The sequence below is a fragment of the Protomyces lactucae-debilis genome (assembly GCF_002105105.1).
Source record: "Protomyces lactucae-debilis strain 12-1054 chromosome Unknown BCR37scaffold_12, whole genome shotgun sequence".
NCBI lineage: Eukaryota > Fungi > Ascomycota > Taphrinomycetes > Taphrinales > Protomycetaceae > Protomyces > Protomyces lactucae-debilis.
In genome coordinates, this window is record NW_024468004.1 from 108115 (window position 1) to 123821 (window position 15707).

The window sequence follows — 15707 nt, forward strand, 5'->3', positions numbered from 1 at the left end:
TCCTTGAGCTTACCCATTCGAGCATGTGGCATCTCCAGCTGCTCCATCACTCTTCTCAAGACAGGTTCTCCACTACTAGCGTGAGCAGCGCACGCTGCAAGCTCGATACCGTCGACTGACCTAGATAGGAAGAGGGATCTCCCACCGACAGTCTGGAAGACTACACCAGGCTCGCAGGATCGATTGAGCGTATCGATATACATTAAGATCCAAGCGCACGTTGCATAGCGTCTCTAGAACCGATAGTTCCTCTACAAAGACACTACGACTCGCAATGGGACTCTGGCCGCGAACGCCATTGCGCGACGCCACATGGATCAACATCACGGCACATGTACGGTACCTGATGGACACTCACTAGATTGTGGTCGATGCGCAAGGCAGGATGGTCACATGGCGTCACCGCAGCGTTGGGAAGCTCCAGACGGTCATCCACAAGTTGGATTTGGCTGTCCCTGTGCTGGGACGAGCTCATGGACATTAGATTGCCTTGACTATCTGCCAGCCCCACGCGAAGGTGGTGAATGAGGCGGTGAGAGTGTCTTTGTACCTTGCAAGCTCTTGACTGACGCACCCACAGACGCGTAAGGCGAAAGTCTACAGAGAGACTACTACTGCTGCTTCTTCCCAAGACGATGATATCATCCACGAGCACGACGTTGCCCATGGAGCGTCATCTGCTCGCCTCGATAATGAGAATACCCGCTGCGAGACACCCGCTTACGCCCTCTCTGAAGACGATGGTATTGACGAGGCTGCATCGAGAATTGTGGGTTCCTCCTTCTGCCTTATGTACCTCACTAAGATATTCAGTTGCGGCCAACTTCGTCTCAGCACAATGTGAGCCAATTATGCGGAGGAGACAGTATTGGCTAACAAGATGTAGCGTCAAGCAAACAAGAATTCTCATGTTTCCAAGGCAAGTCTGTTCCATTTTTGGTGATATAAGACTGACCCAGTGGCCAGAAGTCAAGCAAAGATCGATCTGCCTCCTCGTCTCGCATGGTATGCACTTCTACTACTCCTACCATGACATACTAACGATGCATTTCTAGTTTGGAAGAACATCAAAGCTATCTCGTAGAGCACAGGATGCTGACCAAGGCAGCGCTACTATGACCAAGGCCAAGACTGCAGCATCACAAGCAAAAAAGACGCGCAAGTCTGCCGAGAAGGCCAAGAAAGCGGCAGCACGTCTGTAGTGTGTCGTAGATGGTCTAGTTGCTACATCTACTGTCGCTACAGCATCTATTGAGCTTCACCCGTTGGCAGGTGATACCCTCTGGTACTCATCCGGTTGGCTCTGGTGAAGGCGTGCTTATTTCCGCCGGTAGTCTGCTGGTATTACTGCGCCTGCAGAGTTAGGAATTTTCCGCCGGTATTCCGCCGGTATTACTCTGGTAATTTCCGCCGGTAATCTGCCGGTCCAAATTTTTTGTAGGGACTCTGACCATCTGATCTCGTCGCACCAGCAAGAAGCGACCTCATGATCATCGAACTGCTATAGATTTTTTCATCAGGCCAGGATATTAATCTAGCACTCTTGATACTGGTCTTCTGCTGCATTGAGCTGACACACTTGTAGCTCGTCACACTCGAGCCATTCCGTGCACAACGACTCACCTCACGTGCACAACGTGCTCATCTGCTTGCAATGGATGCACATACAAGCTACCTCGTTGACTGTGGAAGCAATACATGCTTCTCCCTCCTCAAAACAGATCACAAGCTATCATTCATACGTTAGATCTTTCTCACACATCAACATACTGGCCTGCCTGCATTCCTTGCCGATACGCTTGGTGGCCGTACGTGGTGGAAGGGCTGAAGACGTTTTTGCAGGGAAGTTCAGAAAGATACCAGTCAGAGGCCTCTTGGAGTCTACGGCCCAATAAGTATGCAATAGGATCTCGGGAGAAAGATTCGCCTGACTTACACTGCGCTGGCTACACCATTTTGCGTTATTTAGATATTGTTTTAGGAGGAGCTGGAGCTGGCATTCGAGAGCTCATCATTTCCACGAGAAGAGGGCTCTTGTATCAACAGGCTGGATACACGCTCATGAGCAGCTCCTATCTGGTTCGACATATTCAGCGATCATCGCAACACCGTCGATGCAGTCGCGAATCAGCACACTGTTCCCAACCGTGGCTTCATCTTTCTCGAAGCAGATATTGTGGAGATCACACAGCAGACATTGTTGGCTACATTATTTGTGATATGAAACGAAAGACAAGCCGCATGTTTCACTGTTTCGCGGTTGGTGAAGGTGTCTTCATTGCTCAACGAAAGAACGCTCAAGAAAACGGTTTGGCGTCTGCGACATGAGACGCAGAAGTGTGCAATCAGACCCTGAGCATGTCAAAGCTCATGGCCATCCTCGTCATTTTCTGGAGCAGCTAGGTTGAGGTCGAAAGTCAGACCTTTTGCAAGGTTCGAAGCAGCTGCAGGGAGCATCCTTTCCCAGTCTTGTCGCTGAACTTGGTTGGCCGCTATTGCAGTGCCTGGAATGGGTTCCACATATTCCTTCAGCTGGGGAAACCTTCCCATGTAAATACCCAACAGATCACCTCCACCCCTTCGCAAGTTGTCCATGGCCTGAGTCATGGTGATTGTCTCGCATACCAACTCCCGATGACTGCACAGAGGATCCCCCTCGAGACCATAGGCTTGATTGTTGGGACAAAGACAAATTTCCTTGACAATCTTATTCGCCCTGCTTTCTCTTGATTTCCAAGATGGGAGCGTCTTCTCTGGCTTGGGGCAAGAATAAGGTCCTGCAACCTGGACAGCTTTCCCCGGCATGGACCTCCATCCAAAAAGTGGCCAACTTTGCTCAGCTACAGCTGCCCTGCCTTGCAGCTGCAGATTCGTGAACTGCGTCCTGGGATCTTTGCCTATAGAGACCAGATCAATGGATATGATCGCGGGAAAATAATGTAGATCGCAGATTGACTTCGTTGAGTATGCAGCGCTCTTGTTCTCGTCGTCCATTTGGTCTGGAACCATCAAGTTGAAAGTGCACTCACACAGGGGTGGCAAGGAGCAGCCTAGAGCCAGTGAAGCGTCGCACCCCACTGATCTTGCTCTTCGCTGCACAACACTGAATTTGCGGCTCGCCCAGCATTTAGGAGGTCGTTCCGTTCTTGCTTTCGCTGCCCGGGCCACATTGTTTATAAAATCGGTGATTTTGCGTTCACAAGGCGTAAAGCAAGGTTCTCTGCTAGCCAAGGCCAATGTACTAGGAGAATGGATAGGTCGGACTCCACTCGTTTCTGGCTCATTTGCTGACTCCTCCGCAGGGTTGAACATGATGTGATAACCAACCGACACATTGCGGCACTCTGGCTCATTCCCTTCGTCGTTTGGGTCGTTTGAGTGCGATGAGTGCTTGGCTGTACCTGGCAATGGGATCACGGTCCCTCCTGCGGCTGGTGCACTAGTTGAAGTCCCAAGCTTTGGACGCTTGCGACTGTGGGGGACTTGAGAACTGGAGGGCCTTTTAGTGCGAACAGCTGTAGCAGTGACGTTGTGGTGCAACAAGACCGTATACAAACTGATCAAAAACAGCCAGAGAAAGGCCGTTGTGCTGGGCGCTCGCATCGTGAACAGTACTTGCGATCGACGGACGGCGTAAAGTTGTATGTTGGACTAAAGCCAGGCCACAAAGTTGTCGCTTCAGGCATTGTTCGCAGCATACGTGGTCATTTCGAGCTCCTGATCATGATGTTGTAACCTCCTTGCCTGAGGGGTCCCTTTGAACGCTGCTGCATGCTTTATACAGTCACTTTCAGGTGGCCTTTTGCGTAAACACAATCACACCTCCGCAGCTGCGGCCGGTGACTCCATGACCATGAGCCCATGCTGATATGCACTCTCTCAGTAATTGAATGTCCGTACGCGTGTGCTATTTCATTCTCATATTGGCACGGTGCTGTGCATTGTTTGAACCCCTGCGGCTTAGTTGTCACATGCTGCAGCAATAGAGATGTGTTCGGGCCTGTCAATTTCCGGTTGACACGACGACGTAGAGTCCCAACCATCGTCCTCTTTCTTTATAGCTACAGGAGCTGCAAAGAGCGATAACCACTTTGCTTGATAGAGTCATACTGCTCCGGCGCTTGTCGGCTCTTTTATGTCTGCCGAAAGCTGAAGAGATTCGGACTTGTCTTCGTCGGCTACCCCTGATGGCCGTCAAATTAGGCGACCCCGCCAGAACCAACTTCCGCCGCAGCCAAATATGCTCAAGTACAGTGGAAGATGAGGAAGAACCAAGACATCCAGAAAGACTTGCGCATACCGATTCTCGCCTGGAGGTCCGAATGGCCTACGACTCTGGCCAATCTCTTGTTGAATTGGAGTGGGAGAGCAACGAGACTTGCACTAGCTGCAGCTGTACCTGTCGTGACGGTGAGGCTCTGAGGTACCCTACAGGACAATCCGAACACGATGAAGTGCTTGTAGAAAGTGCCTTGACTGAGAAACATGACCTGTATCTGTTCTCAACAGCACAAGACAGTACTGCAGTTGGTCGCCCTGTCTATACACAATGATGAAGCCCTCAAGCCATGTGTTTGTGCTTTCAGCGTCGTTAGTAGGGGCACTGAACCAGAATGCTCGCGAGAAGACAGGCCAAGCGAAGATAGTTTCTGACATCCATTGAGCACGAAATAGGCGATAGGTTGATTTCCCAAAAGCGAAGCGTTGCACACAATGCCGCAGCCAATTGAAGATGACAAAAGTTGTAGCTGCTGCATCGACAGCCATGTCCACTAGAACAATCGGTCGACGAGTCTATCCTTTAGCGCCTTCCAAAAACAAGACGAAAGTTCACAAGAATCCAGTCTTGAAGTACTTTGTCGGAAGCCAGTTGCAAGCCAAAGTGAAGTAATGATCAAGTGAGTCGAGGAGGACTGGCGTATGAGGCTAAACTGATCGAACAGAGCTCGATCGATCAGAGGCTTTGTCCATGCATTGAATCTGGTGAAGGCTCTTACTTGAGCCAATAGCAGGGAGACTTGGCTTCATTTCTGGGCACTGGGGCTTATCTGACGATAGCTTGAGGGCCTTTGGACTCAAAGGACGCGTAAGCCAGTATAGAGACCGGTTCGACATGCTCAGAGCGACGAGAGACGGCCGTATGAAGATGCTTGAGTTGTCCTCATTTGATGTAAGACCAAGATGAATTTGGTAGTAGCACAGTACAGGAACAGATAGATGCCTCGCTCGTGAGTATCCGGTAGAGCAGATGGACCTGAGATGGTGATCTCATGCTGGGCCAAGAGCCGAATTTGGGATTTCCTCCCCGCGTGCAAAAAAGAGACTGCAAACAAGCACACAGCAGCACCCTCATCCACTCAAGAAAGTCATGGCAGCAGCGGCCTCCGGGATTGCTGCATCCGTCAAGGATACTCTGGTCGGAACAGATCAGCCGCCATCCATCACAGCCGAGTCACGACGGACATTTGATCGTTTTGCTCAGCAGGCGGATGCGAAGGGTGAGCGATGGATGACACCGGATGGTTTCATTGATGCCATGACCCTCTCCAACCCAGATGAAGACTTCCACAAGATCAAGCGGGAACAGTATGGCATCCTCTTTCAAGCGGCAGATAGACAACGGCGTGGCAAACTCACAATGGGCGAATGGACAGTCTTTACAAACTTGCTGGCAAAGCCGGATGCAGAGTATGAGATTGCCTTTCGGTTGTTTGATGTCGAGGGGACGGGCAAGGTGGAGTACGATACATTCACACGTATCTTGAAGGAGAATCAAGGACCCGACTCGATCCCCTTCAACTGGGAATCTAAATGGAGCAACTTGTATGTCGGTCAACCTGGCAACCGGCACACCATGACGTATACGCAATTCGCACAGATGCTGCGTGGCTTGCAAGGTGAACGCGTTCGTCAGGCCTTTCAGTACTTTGATCGCGACAATAATGGATACATCGAGCCAGATGAATTTGCCACCATTATACAACGCACGGCCGCTCACAAACTTTCGGATCACTTGCTCGAGAACTTGCAAACACTCTGTAACCTTGGCGAATCGTCCAAGATCTCCTACTCAACGGTGCGTGCCTTTTCAAACTTGATTCGCGAAGCAGACATGGTGGATAATATCGTTCGCGTGGCTGTAGGCAAATCACCCGACGGCAACATCACAAAGACAGACTTCCTCATCCAAGCATCTCGCATGACGCGATACGCTCTCTTCACACCTATGGAAGTTGAGATTCTCTTTCATTTCGCAGGGTTGGACAATCCAAGCGGTCGGCTTGGCCTAGAAGACTTTAATCGCGTCTTTGATCCTTCTTGGCAAGACCGCTACAGTGACTTTGGCTCAAAACCACTCGGTGAGAAATTGGCAGATGCTGCTGCTGCACCGTCTGCCTTTCTCGGTGATTTGGTGGATGGCATTTATCATTTCGCATTAGGTGCTGTTGCTGGTGGATTCGGTGCTTCTGTCGTGTATCCCATTGATCTCGTCAAGACACGCATGCAAAATCAACGTTCTGCCGTGGTGGGTCAACTGTTGTATAAAAACTCGCTCGATTGCTTCAAAAAGGTTATTCGTAATGAGGGCTTCAAGGGACTGTACAGTGGTCTTGGACCACAGTTGATTGGAGTTGCCCCGGAAAAGGCCATCAAGTTGACGGTGAATGATCTCATTCGTGGACGTGCGCGGAAAGACGATGGATCCATCACATTGCCATGGGAGATTCTGGCTGGTGGTATGGCAGGTGGTTGTCAGGTTATCTTCACCAATCCACTTGAGATTGTCAAGATTCGTCTGCAAGTACAAGGTGAGCTCGCCAAGAATGTGGCAGGTGTACCGCGTCGTTCTGCATTGTGGATCGTCAAGTCTCTTGGTTTGCTTGGGTTATACAAGGGTGCATCCGCCTGTTTGATGCGTGATATTCCCTTCAGTGCCATCTATTTCCCTACCTATGCGCACCTCAAAAAGGACTACTTTGGTGAATCACCCACAAAATCACTCGGTATCTTGCAATTGCTCACGGCTGGTGCCATTGCCGGTATGCCTGCCGCGTACCTGACCACCCCTGCCGATGTCATCAAGACGCGTCTGCAAGTGGAGGCACGCAAGGGTGATACCAACTACCGCGGTATCACGCACGCCTTTTCAACAATCCTTCGGGAAGAAGGTCCCAAGGCACTATTCAAGGGAGGTCCAGCACGTATTCTCCGGTCCTCTCCACAATTTGGTGCGACGCTTGCTGCGTATGAGTTCTTGCAACGTTCCTTCCCATTGCATCCGACAGAAGCACTAGCCATGAGCGATGGTACGGGTGCCGTGACGGGTGGTGCTGCACAGAGTCAAGCACCGTTGCCGTACTTGCGCTCACGCAATGCTCTCAAGATTATTCTTGATTTGGATGTCAACTGGGGTAATTACAAGAACCTCAAGGCGCCGCCGGTCCTTGGTCAATAGACGTTGGTAGACACATTGCATTTTGAGAAGACAATACAGCACTACAACAATCTAAATAGCATCCGTCAACATCTTGTTGAGTTTTGTAATCTTGTTTTGCACAGACAAGTCAATGGTACGGTCTCCAATCTCCACCACCAAGCCGCCGAGGATCTCTGGCTTGACCTTGTTCTGCACCTTGAGCTTCTTGCCCTGTCCCGCAAACTTGGACTTGCCAATGGAGGTTTCGAGCTGCTTGATGACCTTGCTGTCGAGTTGAGCAGCCGACGTGATGGTCACTTCCACTTCACCTTTTCCAGCAGAAATCAACTGATTGTAGGCTTCTGCAATCTGAGGCAACATACCAAGCCGGTTGTTGTCTGCCATGACACTCAGCAAGTTCCCCACTGCCTTATCACCACCTGCCGCTTTCGACAAGACCTCAACAATGATCTTCTTATCCTGCTGCGAGAGTGTAGGATTGCCAATCAGCATTGCCACCTTCTTGTCAGACTGCAAAGTCGTCGTGAGCTTCTGGAGAGCAGCTGTCACGGAGTCGAGAGAGCCTTGTTTTGCAGAAGCAGTGTAGAGGGCCGTTGCATAGGTGCCATCGACGCCGAAGAGTTGGATGGGAGGTTGAACATTTGCCTGTGCGGCGTAGGTACGTGTTGCTTGCCTGAGGATAGGACTTGCGGTTGCTGCTGTGCGTCGGAGGCTGTACATGCTGCTGCTGTGTCGAGTCCTTGCTGGTCCTTGCTCTTGGTTGCTGCTGCTGTTGCTTCTTTCCTTTCCTCGTAGTCCCGGGAACACGTGACACGGAGCAGCACAGTCGACACTACTTAGTATACTACTTGAAAGCTACTTCATAGTCCCTGAATAACGCCGATGGACACACAGGACATCAGGCAGCTCAGGGCACGCAGGTACAAGTCGGCTGCGGTACACAATGACGCCCAAGAAAGTGTAGCAGGGACGAGTGCACGGCCCAATCAGACCTTCAATTTCAAGTCCGGGGTCGTGAAGGACGAGGCCGATGAGGTGCTGAGCAAGTATACCACTTTGCAAGACACGGATGACGAGGAAGGCGATGCAGGGAATTTGCCGCAGTGGGAAAATCTAGAGGAAGAAGCACCGTCGTCAGCGTATCCCGCCTTCAAACCCCAAAGGGAAGACTTGCGTCCTGCGTCTCGGCAAACGACAAAGCCTGCTACTGCTGCTTCAGCTGCGGAAGCACCAGCAGCAGAAGAGGAAGAACGCCTCTGTCGCATCTGTTTCAGCCCACAAACGCCCGATGAACGACTCATCTCACCGTGCAAATGCAAAGGTTCAGCGAAATGGATCCACGAGACTTGTCTCAATCAGTGGCGCATTGCATCACAAAATAGGCGCTCTTTCTACCAGTGCGACCAATGCCTGTACAAATACTCCTTTTATCGCACAGATGTTGCCAATTGGCTCTCGGCACCCTCAACGGTCTTCTTGTTTACAGCGCTTGCGTTCCTCTTCGCCATGTTTATTGGTGGCTTCGTGGTCAAATTCGGTTTATGGCTCTATCCACCGGGCTCCATGCTGTACCATTCAACTTCCTGGCTATCCGGTTGGTTCTACACGCCCTTTGATGCTGGTACGGATTTACTCAATGCAGCTTCTGCACTCGTGCCGATTGTGCCACGCAAATTTTCCGACATCTTTGTTGTTGACATTTGGCACTTTGTACAAGGTCTCGTGTCACTCGGTGTGATTGGCGTGTTGGGTTTCATGGGATCCGGTGGCTTCTTCACCATGCGCCTCTTCAATCCTCGCAGACGTCGTGGTGAAAATGGACGTGCGAGTATCGGCCTCGGTGAACTGGCACTCATTCTCGTACTCTTTGCAGGGTGTGCCAAGATTGCAGTCAGCTTATGGCGCATTGTTGGGGATATCGTTACACGGCGACTGCAGGGCGCGAGTCAGCGCATACGAGAAGTACATGATTAACGACTATGACTATATGATTACAATTACTTGCGCGCAGCCTTGACGGCATCATCCACCACTTTCATCATAGCAAGCGTCTTTTCCTCCTCAAACTGCTGACCCACAACTTGCACGGGGACATTGAAGCCATGCATCTCTTTTGCATTGTAGACTGCCTCGTTGCCCAGGAAGCCCTTGTACATGAGTTCGTGGAACACGCCGCGCCATGAGCCCGTGTATTTGGCCGCATGTTGCGTATTTGTGTGATCGTCAATCTTTGCATCCACCGTTGTGACGGGTACCACACCAGCGCTGTAATCCAATAAGTTGAACAAGAAGCATGAGACGGCTACAGGCAAGATATCCTTAGACAGGGTATGTTTGAATGCAGGAACCGGAAAGACGGGGCAAATCAAGCCATCAAATGTCCGCTGTCTTTCCGCTTTACTGCGTGTTGCATTGTCGCCATCAGGGCTATACCAAACTTCATCGAGCCAACGCTGCTTGTAATGCGCACGCTCCCTGGTCAGCTTGTAGACTTGCTCTGTGTTGTGTGCACCCAACGCCTCAAACAAGGCAGGATATTGTGCGTCTTTGTACCAGTACTTGACGACCATTGCAAGCACCTTTCGTACAATCAACGGTAATCCAGGAACCGTCAAGGACAGGGCAACATTCGCCTCGCGTGGATCAGAACCGAGAATCTTCTTCATGCCTTTTTCACCATCCACTGAAGTCAACTCAACAAAGAGTCGTGTCGCTTCCGCCATACCAGGTGGCACAATCTCTGTACACGTATGGCCCTGAGCGCGTAATGCAGCAACCGTCTCTTCCACAGCGCGAACATTAGCCGGCGATGCAATACTGTATGTGTCGGAGCTGTAGTAACCAAACTTGTATGATTTTTGAGCATCGAGTGTGCGCCAGGGCATTTGATTGACAGATTGATCGAGTCGCCAGGGTTCTTGCTCCAAGATGAATTTATACATGAATGTCAAATCACCCAACGTTTTGGCCATCGGTCCACACACGGCAGCGATCGTAGGCGCTTCATGCTCTTCAAACATATCAAACACGCCCAATTTCGGCATACGGTGTTCGGTTGGTCGCAAACTGTAGCCACCGCAAAAAGCCATCGGGAAACGTAACGAACCACCGATATCTGTGCCAAAGCCAATAGCTGAACTATTCGACATGATGCTGGAAGCTTCACCGCCGGATGACCCACCAGGCGTATAGAGTGGATTACTAGGATTGCCGGTAATGCCCCAGAGTGGGTTCGTGCATTCAGGCGTCATCATCGTTTGTGGGACATTGGTCTTGAATAGGACGATACCGCCAGCTGCTTTGACGAGTTGAACAGTAACGGCATCTTCGGTTGCTGCTTTATTGGCAAACATGGAGATACCCGTTGTAGAATCAAAGCCAACCATGTTGAACTGATCTTTGAATGAACAAGGCAAGCCGTGAAGAGGTCCAACGACTTTGCCAGTCTTTTTGAAAAGCGCATCCAATTCAGCAGCACGATCCAAAGCCTCAGACAACAGACACTCTGTCATAAAATTGAGTCTTGCATCTTCCTGAAGTGCCTGACGTGTAAATGCACGCGTGACTTGCACGCACGTCCACTTGCCAGACTTGATCTTGTCGATGATATCTGTTGCTGCACTTGCAACAATCGTTGCCTCGATACCCACATCCTTGTCCCGTGCTGGAGGAAGTGCAGCTTTGACTTTTGCAATGGCATCTGCTTTTTGCTTTCGCTTTTGTAGTTTGATGTCCTCGAAGCCCATGTTCTGCTGATCTGACTATCACAGTGTCGGTCGAGAGGTAGCCTCAGGTAGGTGGCCATGCATTTGCGGGGTTGCCTGGACGAGAATTAGCCGAGCCACGGGTGCAATTGTCCGAGGCGCTACTCAGGCGTATGACTGACATTGACCGTGTATCATCGGCGACTCTTCGCCGCCTATGCCGCGTGTCTCCATGTATCCCTAGTCTCACAAAGCAAAGAGACACATATTGCACAAGGTTCAGTACTAGTGTGCCACAGCATGTGCAGAGACCTGTCTCTGCCAGAGGTAAGTCGCAATTCTTATGGATCTGAGCGCAAGCAATATGTTCTGCGTGGTGCATCATGCATGGAGTCCACGCCGGACCGGGCATTTCAAGATGCTGTTCCAGCCAGATCAGCTCAATTATCTAGATCTAGCAAGCTGTCAAGTGAGTATGATGTGACGCGGGATAATGAGCCCGGGATGAGATACTGCTTTTGCCGGTCTATAGCAGTTCTTGTAGGAAGCAGCCGGTAGTGAACTCAGTGTGTCCATAATACTGCATATGCCCAGTACTGGCGTATCGATCTCCATTTCTAGCCTCTTGGTCCGTTACCATGGTACCAGTGCTGCAGCCCGAGCCAAGGACAATTGCAGGATCTGATGTGTCACGTGTGTGGTTTAAGACCCCTGGGCCAGGCCCCGGATCCAGACTTTCGGGTTCGAATTTTGGCCCGCAGCCTCGACCACGGTCCAAACACGCACAGGGCTCAGCTCTATAGTGCTACTATCGCGGTATTCGGCAAGCTGCTACGTGCAAAGACTGCCTAGCTGGGAGAAGCTAGATGCCGAGTCGCTGAATCTCGATCTTTTCGGCGACTGAAGCGCATCCCGGCGGCATTCTACATCACACTGATTCGTGCGCCGTCTGGACCACCTTGGCTCTGGCCATAAGCCGCCTGTTAAAACAATGTGGCCCTTAGGTGGGCCAGACAGGCCTCCCATCGAATGTCTTGCCAACCTTAAGGTTGCCTTGCGGTCAATGCACTCTGCAGTCTGATCTCATGAACACTATAAGCTAGCAGTCGTGTCCAAAGCTGTACACTTTCTCCTCTTCTTCGCGACAAAGCTCCCATGCGTTCCTTCTCAGCGGGCCTGTCAGAGCGACTCTCTGCAGTCTTCGCCTTCGACGACGCCGACGTTCACGTCGTTTCCAACAACAAGGTTCTCTACAAAGTTCACAGCGCATTGCTTTCTGCGCAATCACCTATCCTGCGCGACCTTATCAAAGCAAGTCCGAGGTGCTACTGCAGTCCCGTCATCAGCCAACGCCGGCTACCTGTGGTCATACCGCAGTGTAACAATGGTCGTGTCCGATCACCACACAAGCACAGCTCCAGTATAAGTAGCACGCGCGGTGCTATTGTACGCAAGGTGACGCTCAACGATTCTGAGGATAGGCTCAACTTGATGTTTGCCCTCCTCTATCCGCAATTCACCAGCGCTATTCATGCAGAGAATGTTCGAGATGCTCTGCGCTTAGCACTCCAGTACAAGATTGAGAGTATCGCCGAGGAGTGTACCGAATATCTTATGACCCGTGCGTCCATCTTTGAGCCGCTCCTCGCAGTCAGTACCTGCCAAGAATTCATCCAAGACATGCCTTCACTCCGACAAGTACTTCATACCGCATGTCAGACAATCTTGGATGATGTGCCTTGGTATAGTACGTTTGAGCTGTGGTCCACCATACCCTATGCGCTCCAAGCATGGCTCGAGATCCGCTGGCGGAATTACGCTCAAGTCATCGAGCGTACAAGTGCTCCCAATATTCTACTATTGCTCAAGTACGAGCACATGCCTGCGTGTGCCAATGCGCACGGCTATGCCAAATGCGAATACCATGCGCACGCCATCCTTGCCGCGCGCTGGCATACATTATGCAACTCGGCTAGTGCGCGTCAACGAGGCACGTTGCCACTTGCGCTCGCAACCGGCTCACCACTCGCGACGCCTCTGGTAGGTCTGCCTAAACCTTCTGAAGTGGCTGCCTTTTATCGCGACCCATCCAAGGAACTACTCTACCTGACGTCCGACAAGACTGGTGCGCGGAATCCTTGTCATGCAAGTATTTTACGTGCAATGCATGCTATTATGGAGCGTGTCTATGGCGAAAAGGATGGCAGTTCGCAGTACAAATGGCTCAGTCGGACACTCTTGCCGCAAGACAAGGAACAGATTGAAGCATGTGTAGAGCCAGAGGAATACCTGGGCTCAAAACGGCGGAATAGTACGACTCTACAAGCACCTTTGACTCAACGGTCGGAAGATGAGCGCACATCAGCCTCCCCGCAACGTGAACCTCCTGATAGCTCAAACTCGTTGACGCCAATTGAGGACCAAGTCTTGGAGACGGGGATCAATGAAGGGAAACACTGATGGTAAAACGGGTTGAGCGGCTACACGAGCGCGTATATAGAATGTATAAAAATCAAAAGCAAGAGCGCCGGCGCTCTGCAGCGAATAACATCAAAAGTTGACTCCAAACTCTTGATCAGAATTGAGTCGCTCTGCCTTGTCCAGAACAATGGTTTGACCATTATTCGCGACCAGCTTGACGGTAAAGTGCGAGCCTTCCAAGTTACCAGCCGGATTGACGTAAGAGGCCATGTCCTTGTCTAGTTTGAGGTCAATCCATTGACTGTCTGGCACATCAAGGCGCTTGGCGGCCATAGCGACGACAGGAATATTGTGTCCTCGTACAGAAAGGGCAGCCCAGTCATTGTTGCTGCCTTCCTTCCAATGCAGCTTCAGGCCTTCAGTGAAGCCACACGGTATAGCCTTCCATTGGATATCTCTCAGGATGCCCAAAGACAGTGTAGAGCCCTTGCCCTTCGCTAGATTAAGCCAACTGTCCAGAAACAAATCCATGTGCACGTCCCCGTTCTGCAAGTGACAGTCAGGGCACTCATCTACACCCATGGCTTTGATTGTCTTGTCTCCATACGTGGCCTCGAAGCACTGTCCACAAGCACAAGCATCACCAAAAACATCGACACTCACAGCGACACCGCCCCAGCCAGCGGGAGGTTTATAGTTCATACCGCAAGCTCCGTTCGTATTGCCACCATACTCTGTTGCGTGCGCAGTCATTCTTTTGCCGATAGGAATGAGGTCTTGGCGGATTGTTTGTCCATTGTTCGGAGTCGTAGGTCCAGGCTGAGGCTGAGGTTCAGGCTGAGGTTGGGGTTCAGGCTGAGGTTGAGGTTCAGGCTGAGGTTGAGGTTCAGGCTGAGGTTGAGGTTCAGGCTGAGGTTGAGGTTGAGGTTGAGGTTGAGGTTGAGGTACAGGCTGCTGCGGTTGTGCTATAGGTGCTGGCTGCTGCGATTCCACTACGGGTGCTGGCTGTTGCGGAGGATTTGGCAACTGTGGCCCTGGTTGCGTCGTGACTGGCGGTACCTCTAGGCCAGGAGCAGGCGGCGGTGGAACCTCACCGGATGGGGCCGACACTGGGGGATTGACCACTGGCACGACAGTAAGGGTTGTTGGACCGACAGGGTCGGTCGATGGCGGCGCTGGCGGAGGTGAAGGTGTTAGTGATGGGGAATCCGGAGTCTCAACAAGGGTTGGTGGCGCTGATGGTGCGATGATATGTGCCTGGATAACAAGTAGGCCGTCCTTGAGTTGCACGGGTATCAAAACGGCATCAAGGCTACTGCTAAGTGCAAGCGTTGCCAAAAATATGCGTGTTGTAGAGCTGAAGCCGTACATAGCGTCAGCTTTGTAGACTAGCGTTTAAAGAGCGTGTGTGATGTGGGTGTATATGGACGACAAAGCAACAGAATCTGGCTGCAAGCTCTGATAAATGTTTTTCAGCCTAAAATCTCCAAAGGACATATTGCCGACAAACACTGACTGTCTGGCAGATCAATGATCAGCATGCTGTTTGCATCAGGCGATGCACGTTAGGTGGTCTGCACAAACAAGAAAGCAAATTGTCATTTGACCCTGCTCAGCCCCTGAATCTTGGCTTGGCAAAGTTGGCATAGAAGCAGAATCCTTTGCGTGTTTAAAGGCTGTGGGCGGCGTAAGCATTGTCGCGAGGAAGTTAAAGGGCGACTCGCGCTACCAAGTGCCCTTGGGACTTCAAATGAGGAAGTTTCAGTTAGCGTATGACCATGCGGAAGGAGTTGCGTAAAGGACATGGACTAATCAGGAGAAGAGGCCACAGATCGCTGTTGCGATGCTTGTCAGATTCGTATGTTTCGCCAGCGTTCTTTGAGAACTTGGTCCGAATGAGGTAAAGCACGAAGAGTAATCGTCATGTTGTCAAGCAACAGCATCGTGGCCAAGCTTCCTGTTCAATCCATGTCCAGATCAAACCGCAATGTTGCTGGATGGGAGGATGGGGACAGCTCAGCACAAAAGAGTTTGCTCTCAGATAGGCCGTCTCACGGGCCCTCGATTTCATTAAATCAGATTTTTGTATGCCATCATTGCTGTCCCTTCTCAAAGCACCTATCATCGACTGGTCGACAGCTAGA

At 51.1% G+C, this 15707-nt stretch overlaps 9 protein-coding genes across 9 annotated transcripts; 4 read left to right on the top strand and 5 right to left on the bottom strand.

Moving 5' to 3' along the window:
• Positions 1-128: 128 nt before the first annotated feature.
• On the bottom strand, positions 129-843 carry BCR37DRAFT_380664 (uncharacterized protein). The gene has a single exon (XM_040869531.1). It carries the CDS (start codon positions 665-667, stop codon positions 263-265), a length of 405 nt encoding a protein of 134 aa, XP_040724486.1. The 5' UTR covers positions 668-843; the 3' UTR covers positions 129-262.
• On the top strand, positions 797-1218 carry BCR37DRAFT_380686 (uncharacterized protein; the record flags this gene model as incomplete). Its single annotated transcript, XM_040869532.1, has 1 exon — positions 797-1218. A coding segment is annotated over exon 1 (190 nt), but the record flags the coding sequence as incomplete, so codon positions are not given.
• Positions 1219-2344: 1126 nt separating this feature from the next.
• On the bottom strand, positions 2345-3895 carry BCR37DRAFT_54586 (uncharacterized protein). The gene has a single exon (XM_040872359.1). It carries the CDS (start codon positions 3601-3603, stop codon positions 2362-2364), a length of 1242 nt encoding a protein of 413 aa, XP_040724488.1. The 5' UTR covers positions 3604-3895; the 3' UTR covers positions 2345-2361.
• A 1473-nt stretch (positions 3896-5368) lies between these two features.
• BCR37DRAFT_348436 (putative mitochondrial carrier protein) lies at positions 5369-7456 on the top strand (the record flags this gene model as incomplete). The annotated part of the gene is made up of 1 exon (XM_040867845.1): positions 5369-7456. One exon carries the CDS (start codon positions 5369-5371, stop codon positions 7454-7456), a length of 2088 nt encoding a protein of 695 aa, XP_040724489.1.
• A 51-nt stretch (positions 7457-7507) lies between these two features.
• Positions 7508-8158, bottom strand: BCR37DRAFT_348489 (OSCP/delta subunit of ATPase; the record flags this gene model as incomplete). Its single annotated transcript, XM_040867848.1, has 1 exon — positions 7508-8158. The coding sequence occupies one exon, from the start codon at positions 8156-8158 to the stop codon at positions 7508-7510; it is 651 nt and encodes a 216-aa protein (XP_040724490.1).
• A 108-nt stretch (positions 8159-8266) lies between these two features.
• On the top strand, positions 8267-9522 carry BCR37DRAFT_380690 (uncharacterized protein). The gene has a single exon (XM_040869533.1). It carries the CDS (start codon positions 8321-8323, stop codon positions 9410-9412), a length of 1092 nt encoding a protein of 363 aa, XP_040724491.1. The 5' UTR covers positions 8267-8320; the 3' UTR covers positions 9413-9522.
• BCR37DRAFT_54415 (amidase signature enzyme) lies at positions 9425-11505 on the bottom strand. The gene has a single exon (XM_040872358.1). The coding sequence runs from the start codon at positions 11182-11184 to the stop codon at positions 9436-9438; it is 1749 nt and encodes a 582-aa protein (XP_040724492.1). The 5' UTR covers positions 11185-11505; the 3' UTR covers positions 9425-9435.
• A 409-nt stretch (positions 11506-11914) lies between these two features.
• On the top strand, positions 11915-13984 carry BCR37DRAFT_380694 (uncharacterized protein). The gene has a single exon (XM_040869534.1). It carries the CDS (start codon positions 12298-12300, stop codon positions 13600-13602), a length of 1305 nt encoding a protein of 434 aa, XP_040724493.1. The 5' UTR covers positions 11915-12297; the 3' UTR covers positions 13603-13984.
• On the bottom strand, positions 13693-14934 carry BCR37DRAFT_393498 (RlpA-like double-psi beta-barrel-protein domain-containing protein-containing protein; the record flags this gene model as incomplete). The annotated part of the gene is made up of 1 exon (XM_040871316.1): positions 13693-14934. One exon carries the CDS (start codon positions 14932-14934, stop codon positions 13693-13695), a length of 1242 nt encoding a protein of 413 aa, XP_040724494.1.
• Between the last annotated feature and the right edge of the window lie 773 nt (positions 14935-15707).